General features: G+C 41.4%; 1 protein-coding gene across 2 annotated transcripts; it reads right to left on the bottom strand.

Annotated features, from left to right (window-relative positions):
* Positions 1-3,488: 3,488 nt before the first annotated feature.
* On the bottom strand, positions 3,489-9,617 carry LOC145459327 (heterogeneous nuclear ribonucleoprotein Q-like). 2 transcript variants are annotated; one of them, XM_080337971.1, is made up of 10 exons: positions 9,328-9,616; positions 9,143-9,268; positions 8,975-9,088; positions 8,041-8,217; positions 7,831-7,966; positions 7,222-7,430; positions 7,004-7,153; positions 6,269-6,384; positions 5,961-6,203; positions 3,489-3,973 (listed from the first exon to the last, which is right to left on the bottom strand). In XM_080337971.1, exons 1-10 carry the CDS (start codon positions 9,565-9,567, stop codon positions 3,946-3,948), a joined length of 1,539 nt encoding a protein of 512 aa, XP_080194097.1. In that variant the 5' UTR covers positions 9,568-9,616; the 3' UTR covers positions 3,489-3,945. The 2 variants fall into 2 exon arrangements, with proteins under 2 accessions (XP_080194097.1, XP_080194096.1); XM_080337970.1 differs by lacking the exon at positions 3,489-3,973 and adding an exon at positions 4,368-4,818 and having other exon boundaries at positions 9,328-9,617.
* Positions 9,618-17,630: the final 8,013 nt, after the last annotated feature.

The following is a 17,630-nucleotide window of genomic DNA, read 5'->3' as shown; positions in this document are numbered from 1 at the left end:
TTATAGAATTGGGTATTTTGGCGTCAGCCATTACCGCGCCACGAGGTACCAAGATATATGAAGTTTAGGCCAAGACGGGATTCTGAGAAGGCAGTACAATTTCAACTGTTGATCAAATTAAGTATAAAAGCTCGACATCGAGAAAGCCTAGGCCCAAAAGGACTGATCCCATGTTGACCAAAAACCACGATGTCCAATTGTCCATAGGCAATATTTTCCAGTGAAGAAATATCCATTGGTAATCGTGTGCGTCTTTTAGTTTGGTACGCTTTGGTGATTTCAATATCTTTTCACATAGCCTACGGGAGGTCACGAAATAATAACATGTAACGTCACAGTAATTATACCAACAGGCACTCTCGAATATTATTTCCATGACAACACCTCACTCTGCTCCAGCGGTAAAACTGAGTACGAGGGCTGAAAGAGATTTAAAAAATATAGCTATATGTATGCAATTACCAATATTATCGACCGATTGAATCATGAAACATTGAAAAATTCCGCGCTTAGGGCGTAAAACGTTGCCAATTGGTGTATATAAGAATCTCGCTCAGGAGTAGTGTTAAAAACATGCATCCTGATGGGTCTGGTCTGAAGGCGAAGATTTCAATTAAAAAATAAAATCAATACGCTGGAGAATACAGCTAAAATTTCTCCGCCCGCCAACATATTTTCTGCTTCTCATTTGACCCGCCGAAGAAAATAATTGCCCACCCCTGGTGTAACGTCATGTTGACCAACAATGTACTCGTACCTCATTTTGAAATCCGCTAGTGGGCGCTAAAAGACTGCCCGTAATTTGAGCCACAAAATGTGGTACGCCTAAACCAGGAGTGGGCAAACTACGGCCCCCAACACCGTTTTGTGCGGTCCGCGAAAGCCTCAAGAAACGTGGTAAAAATATTGATAAAATGCGTACTAAAAATCAAATTACTCTAGGTACTTAATTAAACTTTTTCTTAATATCTTCATCTGATAAATTATATTTTACCACGGTATTTTTTATTTCATTGGCGGCGCGATAGCCAGACTTCGAGGCCCATGCATTTTGAAAGGTTCAAATTGCTAAACATTACAGAAACTGAAACGTAATTGACTTAATTCGGACAACGAGTGTGATTTTAGATCGGCAACATGAGCAAGTTTATTACTTTTAGTGCTGTGCTTGGAAAAACCTATTCGCAGGTGTGTTAGATGGATTCGTTCTTTGTATGTGTAGATTTATTTATATTTATAATATATATTAGGTATGGTGTAAACCTCTTGAAAGGTTCAGGTTCGTGTGAACGCGAACCTCATGACGTCACGTGACGTCATATATAGCTAATTCCAACCCTACATTTCAATGAAGTTATATATATAAATGTCCTTGCACGTACATTGTACACATGATACCTAGCGACGACTGGAGCCACATAATGCCACAATGCTGAAGTACATATTGACTTTTTAAACGTCGCCAAATGTATCAACTGGAGCAATCAAATGATATAATAATCCGATAAAATCAATATCTTCCGTCGCTTTGCCAACAATTTCGACGAGGACTTGCAAGGGAATATAAGCTTTAGTGCGGAGCGGATCGACAAAATCTCTGGTTCGGCTCCGATCCGGTTGTTCAATTCGCTGGTCCGGCTCCGATCTGACTCCGGCCGTATCATGAAAAAGTACTGATCCGGCTCCGGCCAAAAATGAAAAAGTCCGGCCAGAAATCCGGCCGTAAAAGGTAAGGGGGTTCCGCGAATTGATAAATATGCCTCGTTTATGTTCGCACTGGCTTGGCGGTTACTTGCGTGTGGTTGGTTGGTAGTTATTTAGTTATAAAATTCATGCTTATCCATAAATATTCTGGCCGTATCAAAAAAGTAGTGATCCGGCTCCGGCCGTAACAGAAAAACTACTGATCCGGCTCCAATCCGGTCCGGCCAAAATTGTACAAATCCGGCCGGATATCCAATCCGGCTCCGGTCCATGCTCTGTCAGCAGAAGGAGTTCGTGTACCATCTAAAAATAGTACTTTGAACGCTCTCTCATTCGAAATTTCATGCTGGTGACGTCATATTTTGTGATACGATTGTTGATATACAATGTTCTTTCCAATTCTCTACTAGTTGCTGACGATTACCCCTGACGAGTGTCAGCCGAAAATATTCGGGTTTATTTCAATATGAATATACTATTCAATAATAGTTAACTGGAAACTGAGCAGTCAACACAGCGACTTGGACTCGAGTCAAAACTATAAAAGTGAGATTGACTTGTGACTCGGAGCCTTATGACTTGGTTACAATCCTGCGCTACACATACAGTATTTCCCTGTCGTCGGTCACTATAATCAAATACGAATATTGAATTTTGGCATAGTATCCCAATATTATATCGTGCGGCCCGCGAACGGATTCAAATGTTGAATCCGACCCGCGAGCTAAAAAGTTTGCTCACTCCTGCCCTAAACTATAGGGCTACTGACAGTCTTCTTAAAGTTTGTAAAATGTTATCGGACTGAAAATATAGTGTGAACGCAAACCATCCGCACCCCATTCTGCGAGGGTTTGTGCCAGTGATTCCTAAACTTTTTTGATCATGGACCCCTTCAAGTTTTGTGGGCGCCCAAAATTTCAGAATCCGGCGACTGGAAGGTCGTCACATCAAGCTCAGCTCTATCTGGCCTAAAATATGCCAAGTAATGACCGAACACGGTAGTCGAAATCACAGTACCACCCCACGGCGTCATTCTCATAGGATATTCCGTTTCTTTCAACGTCGGATCCGCGTATATTTCAGATATAGCCGACACTATTTCTGGATTGTACTTCACTTGGTCCCTCTTCCGAGTCGTCCAAACTACGTGTGACTGGGCTTGTCTGAATTTTACCGATATTTTAGATACCGTACGTCCTGGCACCCGATATATATCACAAGTGCTCAAGTCAGCCCACCTCACGATCAGGAAATGTCAACAGAATATTTTGACCGAAGCGAGCAATACCTAACAATGCAGGGAGGAGGCAACTGCTAAAATTTTAACCCTGGACCCCCTTTGCTCTGGTCTCGGGAACCAGACTTGAACAAACTACTGGATTTCCAGAAGTTTGAACTAGAAAAACCTACTAGATCCAATTTTTATTTTACGAGAGTCGAAACGGCTCTCCACACGAACATGGTTACAAGTCTAAAATGGGAAGGGTGTCGAATTCGACCCCCAAAACAACCCCCCCGGCTATGCCAGGGTTGGTGGTGACTCTGACCAAGAAAAAGCTGCAACATCTCACCGGAATCACAATTCACTAAAAACGACACGCTTTTCCTAGTTGTTCGGCAGATATTGTTTTTGGACGCGCAACTAGAATTAGAATCTCCACCAATTGGTTGTTCGTACTAGTCTATCGCGAACCGACCTATTAACGACAGCTCGTGCCCGGGCTGAACGAATGTGACGATACAGCTGAGCCAGATTAGCCAGTTACAACCTTGACAGTCAAAAATTGCCAAGCCAAAGCTGTTTATTTCGAGCGAACAAAGCAATCACACGTTTACTAATTCTATCAATAGCAGACTCGCGACAGGGTCTTATTCATCCATCAAAGCCAGTCAACCACACGCAATGGAGGCTTCTAGCAGCTTACGAGACACTTACAAGACACAAGAGAAGTATTCGTCCCAAGTTATGAAACACGTAAAAACAGGCATCGGGCCATACAGGCACGTTGAACAAAACTCGGTAAGAGAAAACGCTAGCATGATATCAATAATCCAATGACATTAAGGAAAAAAAGGACAAAGTTCGTTAAAAAGAGAGAATAGCAGCATTGGGCCGTCGGTGACCGATCGAACCTGTAAAATAATAAAGACCAGAACGGCCAATCGTTCTCAAACAACGCTCGACGCAAAGTTCCAACATACTCCAACAGCCTTCCTCCAAGGTACGCTCTTCCACACATTTCATGTGCTCAGGAAGCCGTAGTTCCGCCTGCAGAAATAAAATCTATTCAAGCGAAAAGTAAACCAAGCTCTCCCAGCTTAGTACCTTACGACCTTCACGATAGAATTCCCACATTATGTCGAAAACAACAGTCCTTGCTAGACTTGAAAAATTCATAAGACTTTTGTTACGAGCCAAATTACAAGAATAGAAATTGCTTACGTGCAGAGTTAGTCGTTTTGGAATCCAATGCCAAATTGTCAGCCTCCACAATTTCTGAAGGTTATATTTTGATACCGATTGCCAATCATAATCGACACGAACCCGCTGTTTCACAATATTTTGTCGATCCTCAGCCGAATTGATAGCCTTCGCCTCAACGCAAGTCGAATATCCGATTCTTTCTCAAATTTAGTCGCTGTCCAATTTGTCAGACAAGGAATTTGGCGTTTTTTTTCGACGCGATTTATTTTAACAATCTCACCAGCCTTTGCGACAAGACAACATGTATAAAAGAGAGAAACTACAAAAACAGCGGCAGTTCAAATGAACATGGGCGGAACCATTTCTGTCCTCGTGTGTGTGTATGGCTAACATTGTCTCACGCGTCCAAGCACATGGAAAACAGCGGCGGAAGCCGCGTTAGTTCAATTCGAGTCGTTTCAGATTTTCAAAACCAATCGTTTGAATCGTCCAACGGCTGCTGAGCAATCGGCTGGTCGCCCCACATGCCAAATGAGTTATCGGCTCCGAGATGCCGTCGTTTTGCGGCGGGGCCACCGCCGGTATTACCCATTTTATGCTTGCCGGTGGGCCTGCGCCGAGCCCCACCAGCTGCTCCGCGGCCCATCGGCACGCCCCACGATGAAAGACCTCCGCGGCCTTGGGGAAAGCTGTTTGATAAAATCCGAAGCGTTACTTCAGACTGTAGAATTTGTTACTTCGGTTACAGAGTTACAATTGACGGTGGGCTTGCACCTTAGAATCATACTATTACCATTAAATACTGGGTACTCAAATTATTACAAACATTACTGCTTTCAAAAACGGGCGATATCATGAAGACTGATTACTAGGGCAAGTTTTTGCAACTTTTGAAACTTTTTTTTACAGCTTCCGGCAGCTTCCTAAATACTCATAAGATATGTAGAATGCTGTTTTAAGCTGTTTGAAGGAATCTTATAGTGCAAATTTTTGCAACTTTTGTCCATTTTTTCATGCAACTTCTTCGATTTTTCATGAAAGTATTTTCGATTTTGGTTAAATACACGGCCAAAGTCGACTGAAACACCGTAAATCAGCACCGAAGTAACGCTTTTACAGGTATTTTGGGAGCTGAGCCGGAAAATTGACCTTTTTTTTAGTCAATCTGGGAAGTTGACCTTTTTGTTTTTGTTTTTTTAGTCAACCGCGCCAAATGTGGTCTTATAGTGCAACTTTTGTCAAAAATAAATGCAACTTTCCGCGGATTAACTGCAACAAAAACTTGCCCTACTGATTACATAGTCATTCAGAGCAACTGTTATCAGTGTCAGCTGGAATAAATCTACAATGCGCAAGACCACACTCAAGAATGTTACCACAACCGCGTGGGTACTGTGTACTTTATCATTCACACCGAGAAGTGTTCTCCATGACCACCACAATTAAATGTTGTCCACTTACATCAAAATAATTCATGTTGTTTACGTGATTGGTGAAGATCATAATTGTACTTTTCCTGCCTTGAGATATAGATCGCCAGAATAGATTGCGGTCAGGGTTAATGGATATAAATGCTCGTACATTATTGTAACCCCAACACTAAACCAATTATAAACGAGTGAATATCTGACGTGGATGTAGCCAGTTTCGTGGAGAACATAGTCGAACACGTGGAATAGGGAACGTGATTGACGATGGTCATAGGGGACACTTCACAATGCGAAAAACAAAACACAATGGAGACTGAACAACTGATCGTAAAGTGCTCTGATCCTAACCATCATTTTTCGATTGTAGCGTGCCATCAAGTAAATAAAGACAATCAGCTTACCCGCCACGCATGTTGTTTCGCATCATTCCTCTGCCGCCCCGGTACATGGGCATGCCGCCGCCGTAACCACCATAGGGGTAATCAAAGTTCCCGTTGAAGCCGTCATAGCCCATTCCGTCGTAATAATAGTCTTCGCCGAATCCGCCGTTATTATACATGTACGGCATCGGCGGCATGGGTCCCCCTCTCTGACTTCTTCCGCCCCTGCCTCTGGGTCCGTTCCCGAACATGCCGCCCATCATGCTTGGAAACGAAACGCCGGCTTTTCACTCGTTCGCAATTTTCGGCCGAGACGGCGATGTACTTACTGCTGATTCATCTTCCTTTCGAGTTGCCGTTCTTTCTTCTTCTTGTCGACCGGCTTGGCCAGGCTGATTTCGATCACTTCGCCCTCGAGGTTGAGTCCTTTCAAGTCTTCCATCGCCTGAAATCACGGATTCACTATTGTTTTGCTTCACTTCGACTGACAATAAGTGAGAGTTAATTTTTGACACTACCATTGAGTTGCAAAGGTCCCATAAGGTTACAGGGTCAGGCCCAAGGGGTGTGGACTGTAGAGTCATTACCACCGACTCCAGGCGTGTTCAAGTTCAATACACAGATCCCTGAAACTTATAACACCCGGCTCCTAATATTGTCTTCATAAATCTCAAACTCCAACATTCCTGTAAAGCTACTTTTTCGTTGTTGTTATTATTATTATTATTACCAAGTGAACCAACCAATTTTTGGAAATCATCTATTCCTAATAGTAACACAACGACATTTCAGAACATTTGGTTGGAATCGAAGAATTTTAACAAACTTCTCCTCGCCTGCAACGGGTGTTACAAATTACTGTGACTGACTATATCAAATGTAAATTCAACAAAACTCAAATTCCCACAGCCCTGGTCAAGTGGTCAGCTCCGTTGGGTACACGGTGTCAACGAGTGCCACCCACCCAGCAGGTAAGCCGTGGATACCAGCTTTGCAAGCAAGTTTACAGTCTGTCCTGGCAAGGGCTCAAAACCGCAACCCTCCAACAAAGAAGCTACACTAACCTTCATTGCTTGATCTCTCTCCTTGAAGTGGACAAAGGCATAATCTTTAATCTTCTTGACCCTCTCAACCTCCCCGAAAGCGCTGAAGGTAGTCTGGATGACGTCCTCGGTAGCTTTCGTCGCAAGGTTCTTGACATAGAGAACTTTGACCTGCGTCGTCGACGTCGAAATAAAGGAATTACCACTTCGTTTCGATGCAAAATCTTTCATAAACCGACCTTCGACATAATCTCGTCAGACGGGTTATCGATCGGATCCGCCCAGTCAACGGACACTATCACGTTGCTCCAGACCTTCGTCTTCCCCGTGCCCAGTTTTCGTCGTGCCTGAGAAGCAGACTTGTGGTCGATGTACTCGAGGAAGCAAAAGCCTCGGTTCTTGGACTTGTCTTCCGTCTGATGGTAAACGATGACATCTCTGAGACCCGCTAAAAAGAAAACATGACCAGTAAATCTCTTTGCTTCTAATCCTGGAGTCTTAAGGGTCTGAAATCGAGACCAGCTCTTCCATTACTTGTTCAAACACTTCAAATTTACTCATTCCGAATGCCTATAGAAATAGGTATCCGCATAGCATATTACAACAATAACTGGTCTCGAGTATTAGAATTAAACCGCAACAAATATGAATTGATGGAGAATCTGAAGAAGCTTTACATCCAGAGCCTCTACTGTGCCTTGAACCAGTCATTAATACCATACATGAATACAAATTGAAACTTCTTATGCCATATATCTCAATCACGATCATCGCCAAGTCGCAAAATTCTCAAAGTGTGCATTATATACACCGTCGCTAACACTCGTACCGTCAAAAAAGTTACCCACGTGATAGCCCCTGAAACTCTTCAAATATTTCGTCTTTTGTTTTGCTTTTCGGGATCGACCCTATGAACAGTCTGCAGTTGGATTGAGAAAGACACACTCCCAGGTATTTCTTCGGTTTGATTTCTTTGTTATCGAGCTGTCAATACCAACATATAATATAGTCTGGCCGCTAGAGAGGGCGGGGATTCAAGATCTATTGGCATCACATACCTGTTTCACAGATTCCACAGCCATATCCTTCTCGATGAAAGTAGCAAAGCCGTAGCCTCTATTCTGCCCTGAAAGTGGGTCCATCATCAGACGAAAGTCCCAAATGGTGCCGGCGTCCTCCAACAGTGGCACAAGTTCGTCTTCAAACACGTCTCTCGGAATACGTCCAATAAATACCTTGAAAAGAAATGAAAATCCCATATACAATACTGACAGATTCAGCGACATGCTCGTACATAATACTTAGTCACACGGAACTTTTACCCTGTCTATAAGGCAGTGTGATAAAATAGGTTGCATTCAAATTTTGTTGACAAAGTATTCAGTTGCTGACGATGACCCCTGACGAGTGTCAGCCGAAAATGTTGGCTTCATTTCAATATGAATATATTACTCAAATGTATATTGGAGTACTGTGCCTACAAGAAGCTCATCAAACATAATATCTATTGAAATCATTAATTGAATGCATTCAACTATCTAGAACCAGTCCCTCGTAGATTTTTTTCCAGATGCATTACAAAAGCTCAAACCTTCCAACTATAATAATAGCTTGAAAGTATCTATGCAGACGATTTAACTGCTTGATACATAACTACATGACTGGACCATATCTAAAATCTACTTCATAACTATCCCTTAATACATGACGCAAAATGATTTCAAGTTCCAAGGCATCAGTCTTGAAATTTACTACGACTCCAGAAGCTTGTTCTTAGAAACATCTCGGATAGTCCTGATCGGAAAAAATACAGAAATACTTTTCAGTGTCATAGCAGACGTGATAGTCCTATGAAAATTCAAGCAATTACGACTGGGTAGGCCTACAACATTTACATATTTATGCTGGAATATTCACGCTGTTGATTCAACTTTCACAATTCATCTATGACAAATTTCACAGAAAATCATTTATAGTCACACGTATACTCACTTGGCATCCCGGGCCAGGTTCCTCACCATCGTAAACCTCACTCGGTGGCGGTCCCCCATATCTTCGCTGACCCGTTGTTACATCCAGGGAGTATTTTGTTCTATCAAGCAAAGCCTGAAAGATCACAATATTGAATCACCGTTACCAAATAATATGACATTTACACACCTGGATTTTTTCTTCGTCAGGACCAACTTTTTGGTTGGTACTAACTCTTCCATCTCTTTCGGCCTTGAGACGTTGGCGGTAAATCTTCATAACACCGCATAGAAATGCACTTTTGTTTTGCACATGCTATTAGGAAGTGCACAATTAGAAGAAATGAGAGATGGGAGCAACAATTGCAAACATACTTGAAGGTTGGAGTCTCTGAACTGCTTCAATACAGCAATAGCACCGTCTTCATCGAGCTCTTTCAACGCTTCTATGGCCCTTTCATCAAGTTCAGAATACTGAACGAGATCATCTTGAAAAATAGAGTCTAGTGATTCCGCAACACGTGGCGTACATCCGGCATCGACCAGCTTGTGGTAGTCATCAGATCTCAGAACTTCTTCATCAGAATTTTCAATTTTTGCTACAAGTTCACTCATGATTTAACAATTTGGAATTTGCTGCTAGGTGAAAATGCAATAGTGAGACATTTCTCGCAGCATCAAAATTTTTATAGATCATGCCTGTAAGTTTTTGAACATCCTTCCACATTGCGGCCGGCAACACAGCCGGATTTTATTTTAGCGCATATTTTAGCATGCTTTTAGATGTTTGCTGGTTTGCCGTTATTGACATTTTCAGGAAACAAACTTGATGCATATCGACTGACGCCTAAAACTTATTGCAAATCATCAATATCCATGAAAACGCGACTGACTTTCAATGCACGTTCCCACAAACTAGAGTGGAATTGGTGGCAGCATCACACAGATTTTTCTGTTTAATTACCGAATTATTCTATGCAGAAAAGCTCTCATCACACAGGATTTATTTCAAAAAATTAACCGAGATTCCATAGAGGCCCACAAAGATCATTTTATATTTCAAACAAAAGTGTTGAATACGCATGTAAAAGAGTATATACAGTCCATATTCCGGACTTACGAAGCTATATGGCACAAAGCTATATGGCATATGATGATGCATCCACAAAACCGAAAACTCTACGAACAAGACATCAATCTCAACTCTAAAAAGTGTGTGTTGGCAAGTTGCTAGTTTTAAGTATCAATCGTTCACATTTCGAACTCAACCGGCACCGAAACATTCTGTTCTTTCTCTATACCCCTGACTGTGAACACGCGTCACGTTGCAAAGACCATACATTCGCTCACCGTGAAACCACGTGAATGCAGCAAGAACTTTGCAATGGACTTAACCTTCACTCATCGGCAACATTGAACGCAATACCTTCACCCTGAACAGCCCTTATATACACATCTAACGATACATGCGAGAATTAACGCGATGCAGTGGTTTCCGAGCAGCGACGCACTTCATTTTTCAACCCGTTTGACCGACACCAGCATGAAGCCCGCGTGTCTCTCAGTCTGTTTGGCTATAAAACAAAAAAGAAAAGACCAGTGTGTGCAGGGGCGCGTGACATAAGCTACTACGGTACGCTTTGTTGCCGGAAGTTGCCGGTCTGGAAACAAGCTTCAAGCAAGTAAGTAGGCTAATGCCTTGATTTAGTTTTTAGGCTGATCTAAGATTTTTAAATAATACCGTCGGCTCTCTGTGCTCGATTATTCGGCAGTTAGACTCCTTCATTAAGACTGTGGAGAGATGAGACCATATCAGCAGCAGTTCCGGGATCAGTGTATTTTATAGTAGGCTAACTTCCGTTATGATTTCTCAGGACATTGATTGCAGAACTGTAGTGCAGAAGAGCTCTGGTACAGGCAAAATAAGCAACTTTTATCAGACATCTTGAGTACTGAATCCAAGGATTTGAGATATTCTCATTCGTAAATTAGAATCTGTGAAAACTAGACAGCGCTAGAGATTACCGGCCACAACTGATATCGCCGCTGTGTTTATATAGCTCAGGGGTTGCTGTGGCATATAAAGTAGTTATATGATATGTCTATTTTACACATCTTGAGAAAATTAACATTATTGAAAGTTTTGTTCTCTTTTCGCCATATCTTCGCCATGATTAACTAAAGAGCTATCTACATGTCCATTATATTTACCCGACAGTGATTATTACGTAGGGGGACTCGCCGAATGGCGACAGCTTACCCGACAGATTCGCCGTTTTACATGTCACAGGTTTATCTATCGAAACTACACATTGCATTACATTCGATAGTTTATAATTAGTTTATTAACATTCATCCATGTGATGTTTTCCATTGCATAGTTGTCAGAGGCAAATAAGAACGCATATCACTGCAAAAGGAGTCGTTTGGAACTGTGAAACTTTAGGCAGCCTTTTGATGTGCCATGTATATTCCGAATAGGACCGGTTCTCAACGTGAATAACCTTAGTGAACACTTGAAGTTCACAAATATGCTACAACAAACATTTTTACGGCCTAAACTATAATATGTTTCGCAAAGCGGGTTGTTTTGGATCGGAAGCTAAATTGGCTCTTCCATATCAGGTTTGTTTCGTACGGTACTTTAGACATATCGCCATTCGACGATATAATTATACCCAAAGGTGCTAAAAGTCACTTATAATGTTATAAAACTGACTTAAAATCAATTATACAGCCAGTAAATAGTATATTCATATTGAAATGAACCCGAATATTTTCGGCTGACACTCGTCAGGGGTAATCGTCAGCAACTAGTAGAGAATTGGAAAGAACATTGTATATCAACAATCGTATCACAAAATATGACGTCACCAGCATGAAATTTCGAATGAGAGAGCGTTCAATGTACTATTTTTAGGTGATACACGAACTCCTTTTGTTGACAGAGTTTTGGTTGGTGTATTTTGATAAAAGTTGATTCCAAGGCACACAAATGGAATTGTGAACGGCCTCGACCTACGATTCGAAATCGGTCGTCTCGATAATTATTCGCACAAATCGGATTATCCAACAGATGTTTGCCGATGGCAGAATTAATGGCCTTTGATCGATCAGCATCAATCTTAAGTGGATGAGTTAAGGGTGAGCTTTTCACAACGCGTGACGCACGTGTTCTGATAAATCTGGGGACATGTTGGTTTATGCGGTCCTGCAGACGTCTTGACGTTCTTCCCACGTAGCCACAATCACAGTGGCACCTATATTCGTACACTACATTACTTTGTTGAAGGGCAGGAAGCACGTCTTTGCGTGTTGAAGGGAGCAGTTGTGTTGTTGTAAAAATCACATTGGTTTTGACTGTATCGTAACATTTACCGACAGCAGAAATCAATTGTTTTTCAAAGCGGGTGGAAATGGGGCCAATCCAAGGTAGATGGATATAAACATCTTTTATTGTTCGTGCGGTGGGCTCTGTTCGTTTTTCTGCGTTGAATTGCGTTAATTGCGTCCAAATATCATATGATCGACCGAAAAGATCATCGCTCCATCAAATATGCCGGACCTGATGTGTGGAACAGTATCCCGCCGGCCATCAGACAGTCGACGAGCATGTCCACATTCAAGTCGAAATACAAACAATTACTACTAAATAATACAGTCCATCCTCAAGATTACCGGACCACGACTGACCTATCGATCTCGCTTCCCATGACATGCCGCCCTATTTCTTGTCGCATTCTTTTTCTATACTATCTTCTTTACTTTCATTCAGTGTGCATGCCTCCTCTTTACATCGCCTAGGCCAAGGTGGGTGTCAGATTCCATAGACTACTCCTTGTCGCTTCGACATCTTCCTGTCTTTTCATTGTATCGCATTTTTTGTGGTGTATTGAACTGATAAAATTGCTAATAAACCAATGATGATGATGATGATTTCCTCTCCATGCCGCGGCTGATGACGTGTTCAGGGTAACGCTCTCTCATTCGAAATTTCATGCTGGTGACGTCATATTTTGTGATACGATTGTTGATATACAATGTTCTTTCCAATTCTCTACTAGTTGCTGACGATTACCCCTGACGAGTGTCAGCCGAAAATATTCGGGTTCATTTCAATATGAAGAGCTTCTTGGAGGTACAGAACTTCAATATACAATTAAATAGTATATTCATATTGAAATGAACCCGAATATTTTCGGCTGACACTCGTCAGGGGTAATCGTCAGCAACTAGTAGAGAATTGGAATATACAATGTTCTTTCCAATTCTCTACTAGTTGCTGACGATTACCCCTGACGAGTGTCAGCCGAAAATATTCGGGTTCATTTCAATATGAATATACTATTTAATTTCAATATGAATATACTATTTAATTGTATATTGAAGTTCTGTACCTCCAAGAAGCTCTTCAATTATACAGCCATGGAAATACCTAAACCAAACTAAAATCTCAGGACGAACGTTTCCGTTACCCGATATACGCGATTTCCCCTGCTGTTTTATCGGGTAACCTCGCGAGACAATTTTGCCCGACAGATTCCCCGACAAATTTGCGTCGTCTGTGACGCACGAATGCGTAACCTTACGTCGGGTAATTTGTTGGGACATCTAGCGACATGTAGATAGGCCTTTTGAAACAATGTGATAAACATGGCCACGATATGGCCGAAAAAAGCAAAAATTTTACAAAAACATGATTTTTTATAAGTTTGAAATGTGGATATAAGCTGTTGGATACCACCGCGACGATATATCGTCCTCGTCTCTCGACACATTTTTAACGCTTATCATCGTTGTGTTATCTTCTGCTACTTTTATTTCAGTGTTCTCTGATGGCCAACTAGTGCAGCTACAGTAGCTAGGAGACTGCGTGATTTCAAAGATTATATTCAAAGAATCAACATATCTTTTTATTGTATCAGAGTGACGGAGTCTTGTAGTTGTGGTGTATTGATCTGTTGAAATTATTAATATAACTGTTACCAATACTGATGCTCTCTATATTTTATGAGTTTCTAACAGAACCACGTCGTTTTACAAGTAGATAACGATCTCCAACGCTCGTGTTTAGTTTCACGAATAATTCTTGAAATTTGGCGCCAACCCAACCTCTTGCGCCGCGAATCACGCTTCCATAATTGAGATCGCTTAGGGTTTAAGGCCTTGAGACAGTAGTTTTCAATCATTTTGATTTCGCGGGCACCCTCTGAAAGGGGAAATAGTTCGCGGCACCCTAGCGCTCCGAGTAAGCTGAGTGCAAGATTTGGGAATGACTAAAAATAGGCCACCAACCCACGTCCCACGTCATATCAGTGTTCAGCCTAGATTTGATGATGTCAATATCACGACCTGATCGCCGGTGATGGTCTTTTTGAGTACCGTAACCATATAGTATCGTTAGCGTAGCGTTAAACTCGCTCCCATAGACGGTGCAGGGCCCGTTTCGATTACCGGCAGTAGAATTTTCGAAGTATCGTACAGGTTTATCTGGGCACCTCATTGGCTGGGATCCCCATCTCTACATTGTCTTCACAAAAAATACCTGTCAATGACGAGAAATAGGAACGCCAATGCAAAATAGCAAGAAAATGCGTCTAAAAGACAGCCGAAGGTATCAAAATCAAATACTGTTGCAGCATTTGGTCGAGATGGATGTTAGAATAAGAGACGGTACTTGGTCGTTTCGGCATCATCCTGTATGTTCATTCCAACGCAATTGTTTCGTGTATCGCGTTGTACATTGTATTCTTGAACCGCCGATCATACTCAGTGGTGGCTTTTGGGGTGGGCGGTCGCCCTCCCCCTGGTCGAAGGGCCCCCTCTCTTTGGTTTAAGCGATTTTTATAAGGATTATAGCGAATAAACGTGGAAATCCGTGTACCAATCAAGAAGATGATTCCGCACAGATGGGTCAATCATCAAATATCTGCATGTGTTAGACAAGTCCCAGATATCCCGACAATCATCAGTTTCTGCATGCATCAGAGGTATAGCCTATACTTAGTTTTAATGTAGGCTAGTCTATCCTTGCGACCATGCAATAATAGATATGGCCTCATCCAGCGGCTGGCTCAAACCTTGATGTGGTGAGCTGGCATAAACTAATGTCAGCCGATAGCTTTTCAGATTAGTGTGGTCTATTTAGTAGGGATGGTGTGAACCTCTGAAAGGTTCGGGTTCGTGTGAACGCGAACCTTTTTGAAAGGTTCTGTGTGAACACGAACGTGAACCTCGTGACGTCATATTGCTAATTCCAACCCTATCTTTCAATGAAGTGATAGCCTAATGTACACGATACCTAGCGAAGACTCGGGCCATGTCACATTGCTGAAGTACATATTGGCGTTTTAAACGTCGCTAAATGTATCAACCACGGTTATCAAAGGATATAACAATCTCATAAAATCAACACATTCCGTCGCTTTGCCAACAATTTCGACGAGGACTTACCAGGAAATATAACCTTACGCCTTAACGGTCTTGGCCAGACCGGACAATGTGTTCGGAGTCTGAGTATTGCTACATTGATATTGAGCAGAGTGTAAAACGGGTTTCTATACTCGCTACCGATACCATAAACAACAAGTTATATAGCAGTAGCCAGCACCTTAATCGCACGGATTTGGTCTTAATGATACAGTAAAGATATGAAGTCAAGATTGTACCGTACGCCCGCTCGAATTTTTACATCAGAAAACGATGTCAATGTGTTTGATTGGTTGAATAAGCATCATTTGCTGACTACGTATATCGCTCGTGATGTTGTGTGATTGTAGGTCAAGCGCACAGCAGAGAGTCACTAAATATTCACAAACGGAAAGCTGGATATTTCGAGATATTTTTTGTAACAAAAAGGCAAGTAAAACTTTTAAGGTTGTCAAGGTGCATGCTCGTTTAGCGTTGATTTTTTTTATGCTGCCAGCGCCATGCATAGAGTGACCCGCAGTTGAAATGCAATTAATTTGAACCAAAGATATTATAATGAAGTGCAAATTACAATTTATTAGAAAGGTTCACAGTGCAGAACCTACCAAGGTTCTGTTGTGAACGCGAACCTCTAAATTTCCGAGGTTCACACACAGAACGCGAACGTGAACCTCACGTTCACACCATCCCTACTATTTAGCCTGCAGCAATAGTATCGATAACACTGGTCTACAAATTTCAAAAAAAATAAGCCCCAAAAATTCTAATGATTGATTTAGGCTAATTTTAGGTTGCTGAATCCGACTCTGTCCTCATAATTTCTCTATCACGTCAGATTTTTTCGGTATGCATTTTTCTCATTATTTCGGCTTTCGTTAGTGACATTCACGGTCAGTGTACAACATCAACAGATGAAATATTGTTATTGAAATCATCTATAATTATGAAACCTGGGTTGTGGTAGAACAGAGTAACTGAGTTTTCGATGAGCTTGAATCCAGTGGTTCTCTATCTTCTTTCTATCAGGACCTCTTTTAGACCCATAAATTTCTGTGTGGATGCAACTATTTTTAGTCGGTCGCAGTTATTATCTTTAGCCTATGTACCACTCTTCGTTTAAAGATTGGTATTATTAGCTCCGTACCTAATTAAGTTCCATACTTTATCTATCTTTATACAATACATCCGTCCTGCAGACTTGATCGGTCAATGCATTTTGTGACAGGACACTGCTCTTTCGTAAAACGTAAAGGTTTGCAAGCAATAAACATTGTATTGTTGGTATATTATGTAGAAGAGAGTTGTTCACTCTGGTATACATTACCCGACTGTGAGGCTCTTTAAGCTTCCTTTGAAACATTTAAATAAACAGAATGTCTGCTTTTCCAAAGAAAAAAGTGCTTATCCTGATAACTTGAAAGAATTTATCGTCATTGATCTCAACCTCTGCTTATCATGCTAATTATTCTCTTCCAGTTTCCATATATTGTCACATTTTATCGGAATCGAGGAGAGCTGTTTCTGAACTGTTTTTCTTTTGGTTTGTTGCCATGATATAAAGGGCTTCTTTTGCATTGTCTATTATAGACAACCAGATGAATGGAGACTGCTTACTAACAGCTCAACACGAAACCTGAAGTGCGCGTGTTAATTCACATTAGAAATAAATATGCATCTGTTCTAGGACAGTCGATCCCTCTCGACATAGGACATTCTGTGGCCTATGTTTTCTATGTTGGTACAGAGCCAGAGATTAGCATTGGTAAAATTAGAGGCTTTTTGTTGGTATGTTTTGCATGATTAAATGCCAGTTCTGAATACAAAAAGCTTTACATTTTTGGTGGTTCCTGATTTGCCGTGATATTTTACTATGAACAAGAGTCGGTCGAAGTGATCAGCGTTGCTACTCAAGTAGCAAAAGTAACGCCTTACATTTCTACTCAATTACAAGAAGAATAAGTAGTCATTTCAAAGACTTGTCAAAACTACTTCAAGTGGAAGACGAAATGAAAGGTCTGAGAATTACTAAAAGTCAGTAAATATCTAAGTAGGCGTATATTTGGTCGGAGGGGGCTACATACGAAATCGCAAGATGTATCGCTGCATATAACGCAAAAGGACTATAAAGACACCACCCATGATGGGTAGAATCTTCGAAAATATATATTCAGTTACCATGATTCAGAGGCTATTTTACGCGTTCTTATGACAATTTTACCCACGATAGTGGTACAATATTATCCATGAAC

This window comes from Botryllus schlosseri, chromosome 16 (assembly GCF_051294905.1).
Source record: "Botryllus schlosseri isolate E-star chromosome 16, Bs_hap1, whole genome shotgun sequence".
Classification (NCBI taxonomy): Eukaryota; Metazoa; Chordata; class Ascidiacea; order Stolidobranchia; family Styelidae; genus Botryllus; species Botryllus schlosseri.
The sequence above is the reverse complement of the archived record's forward strand: the minus strand, read 5'-3'. Positions and strand labels throughout refer to the sequence as shown.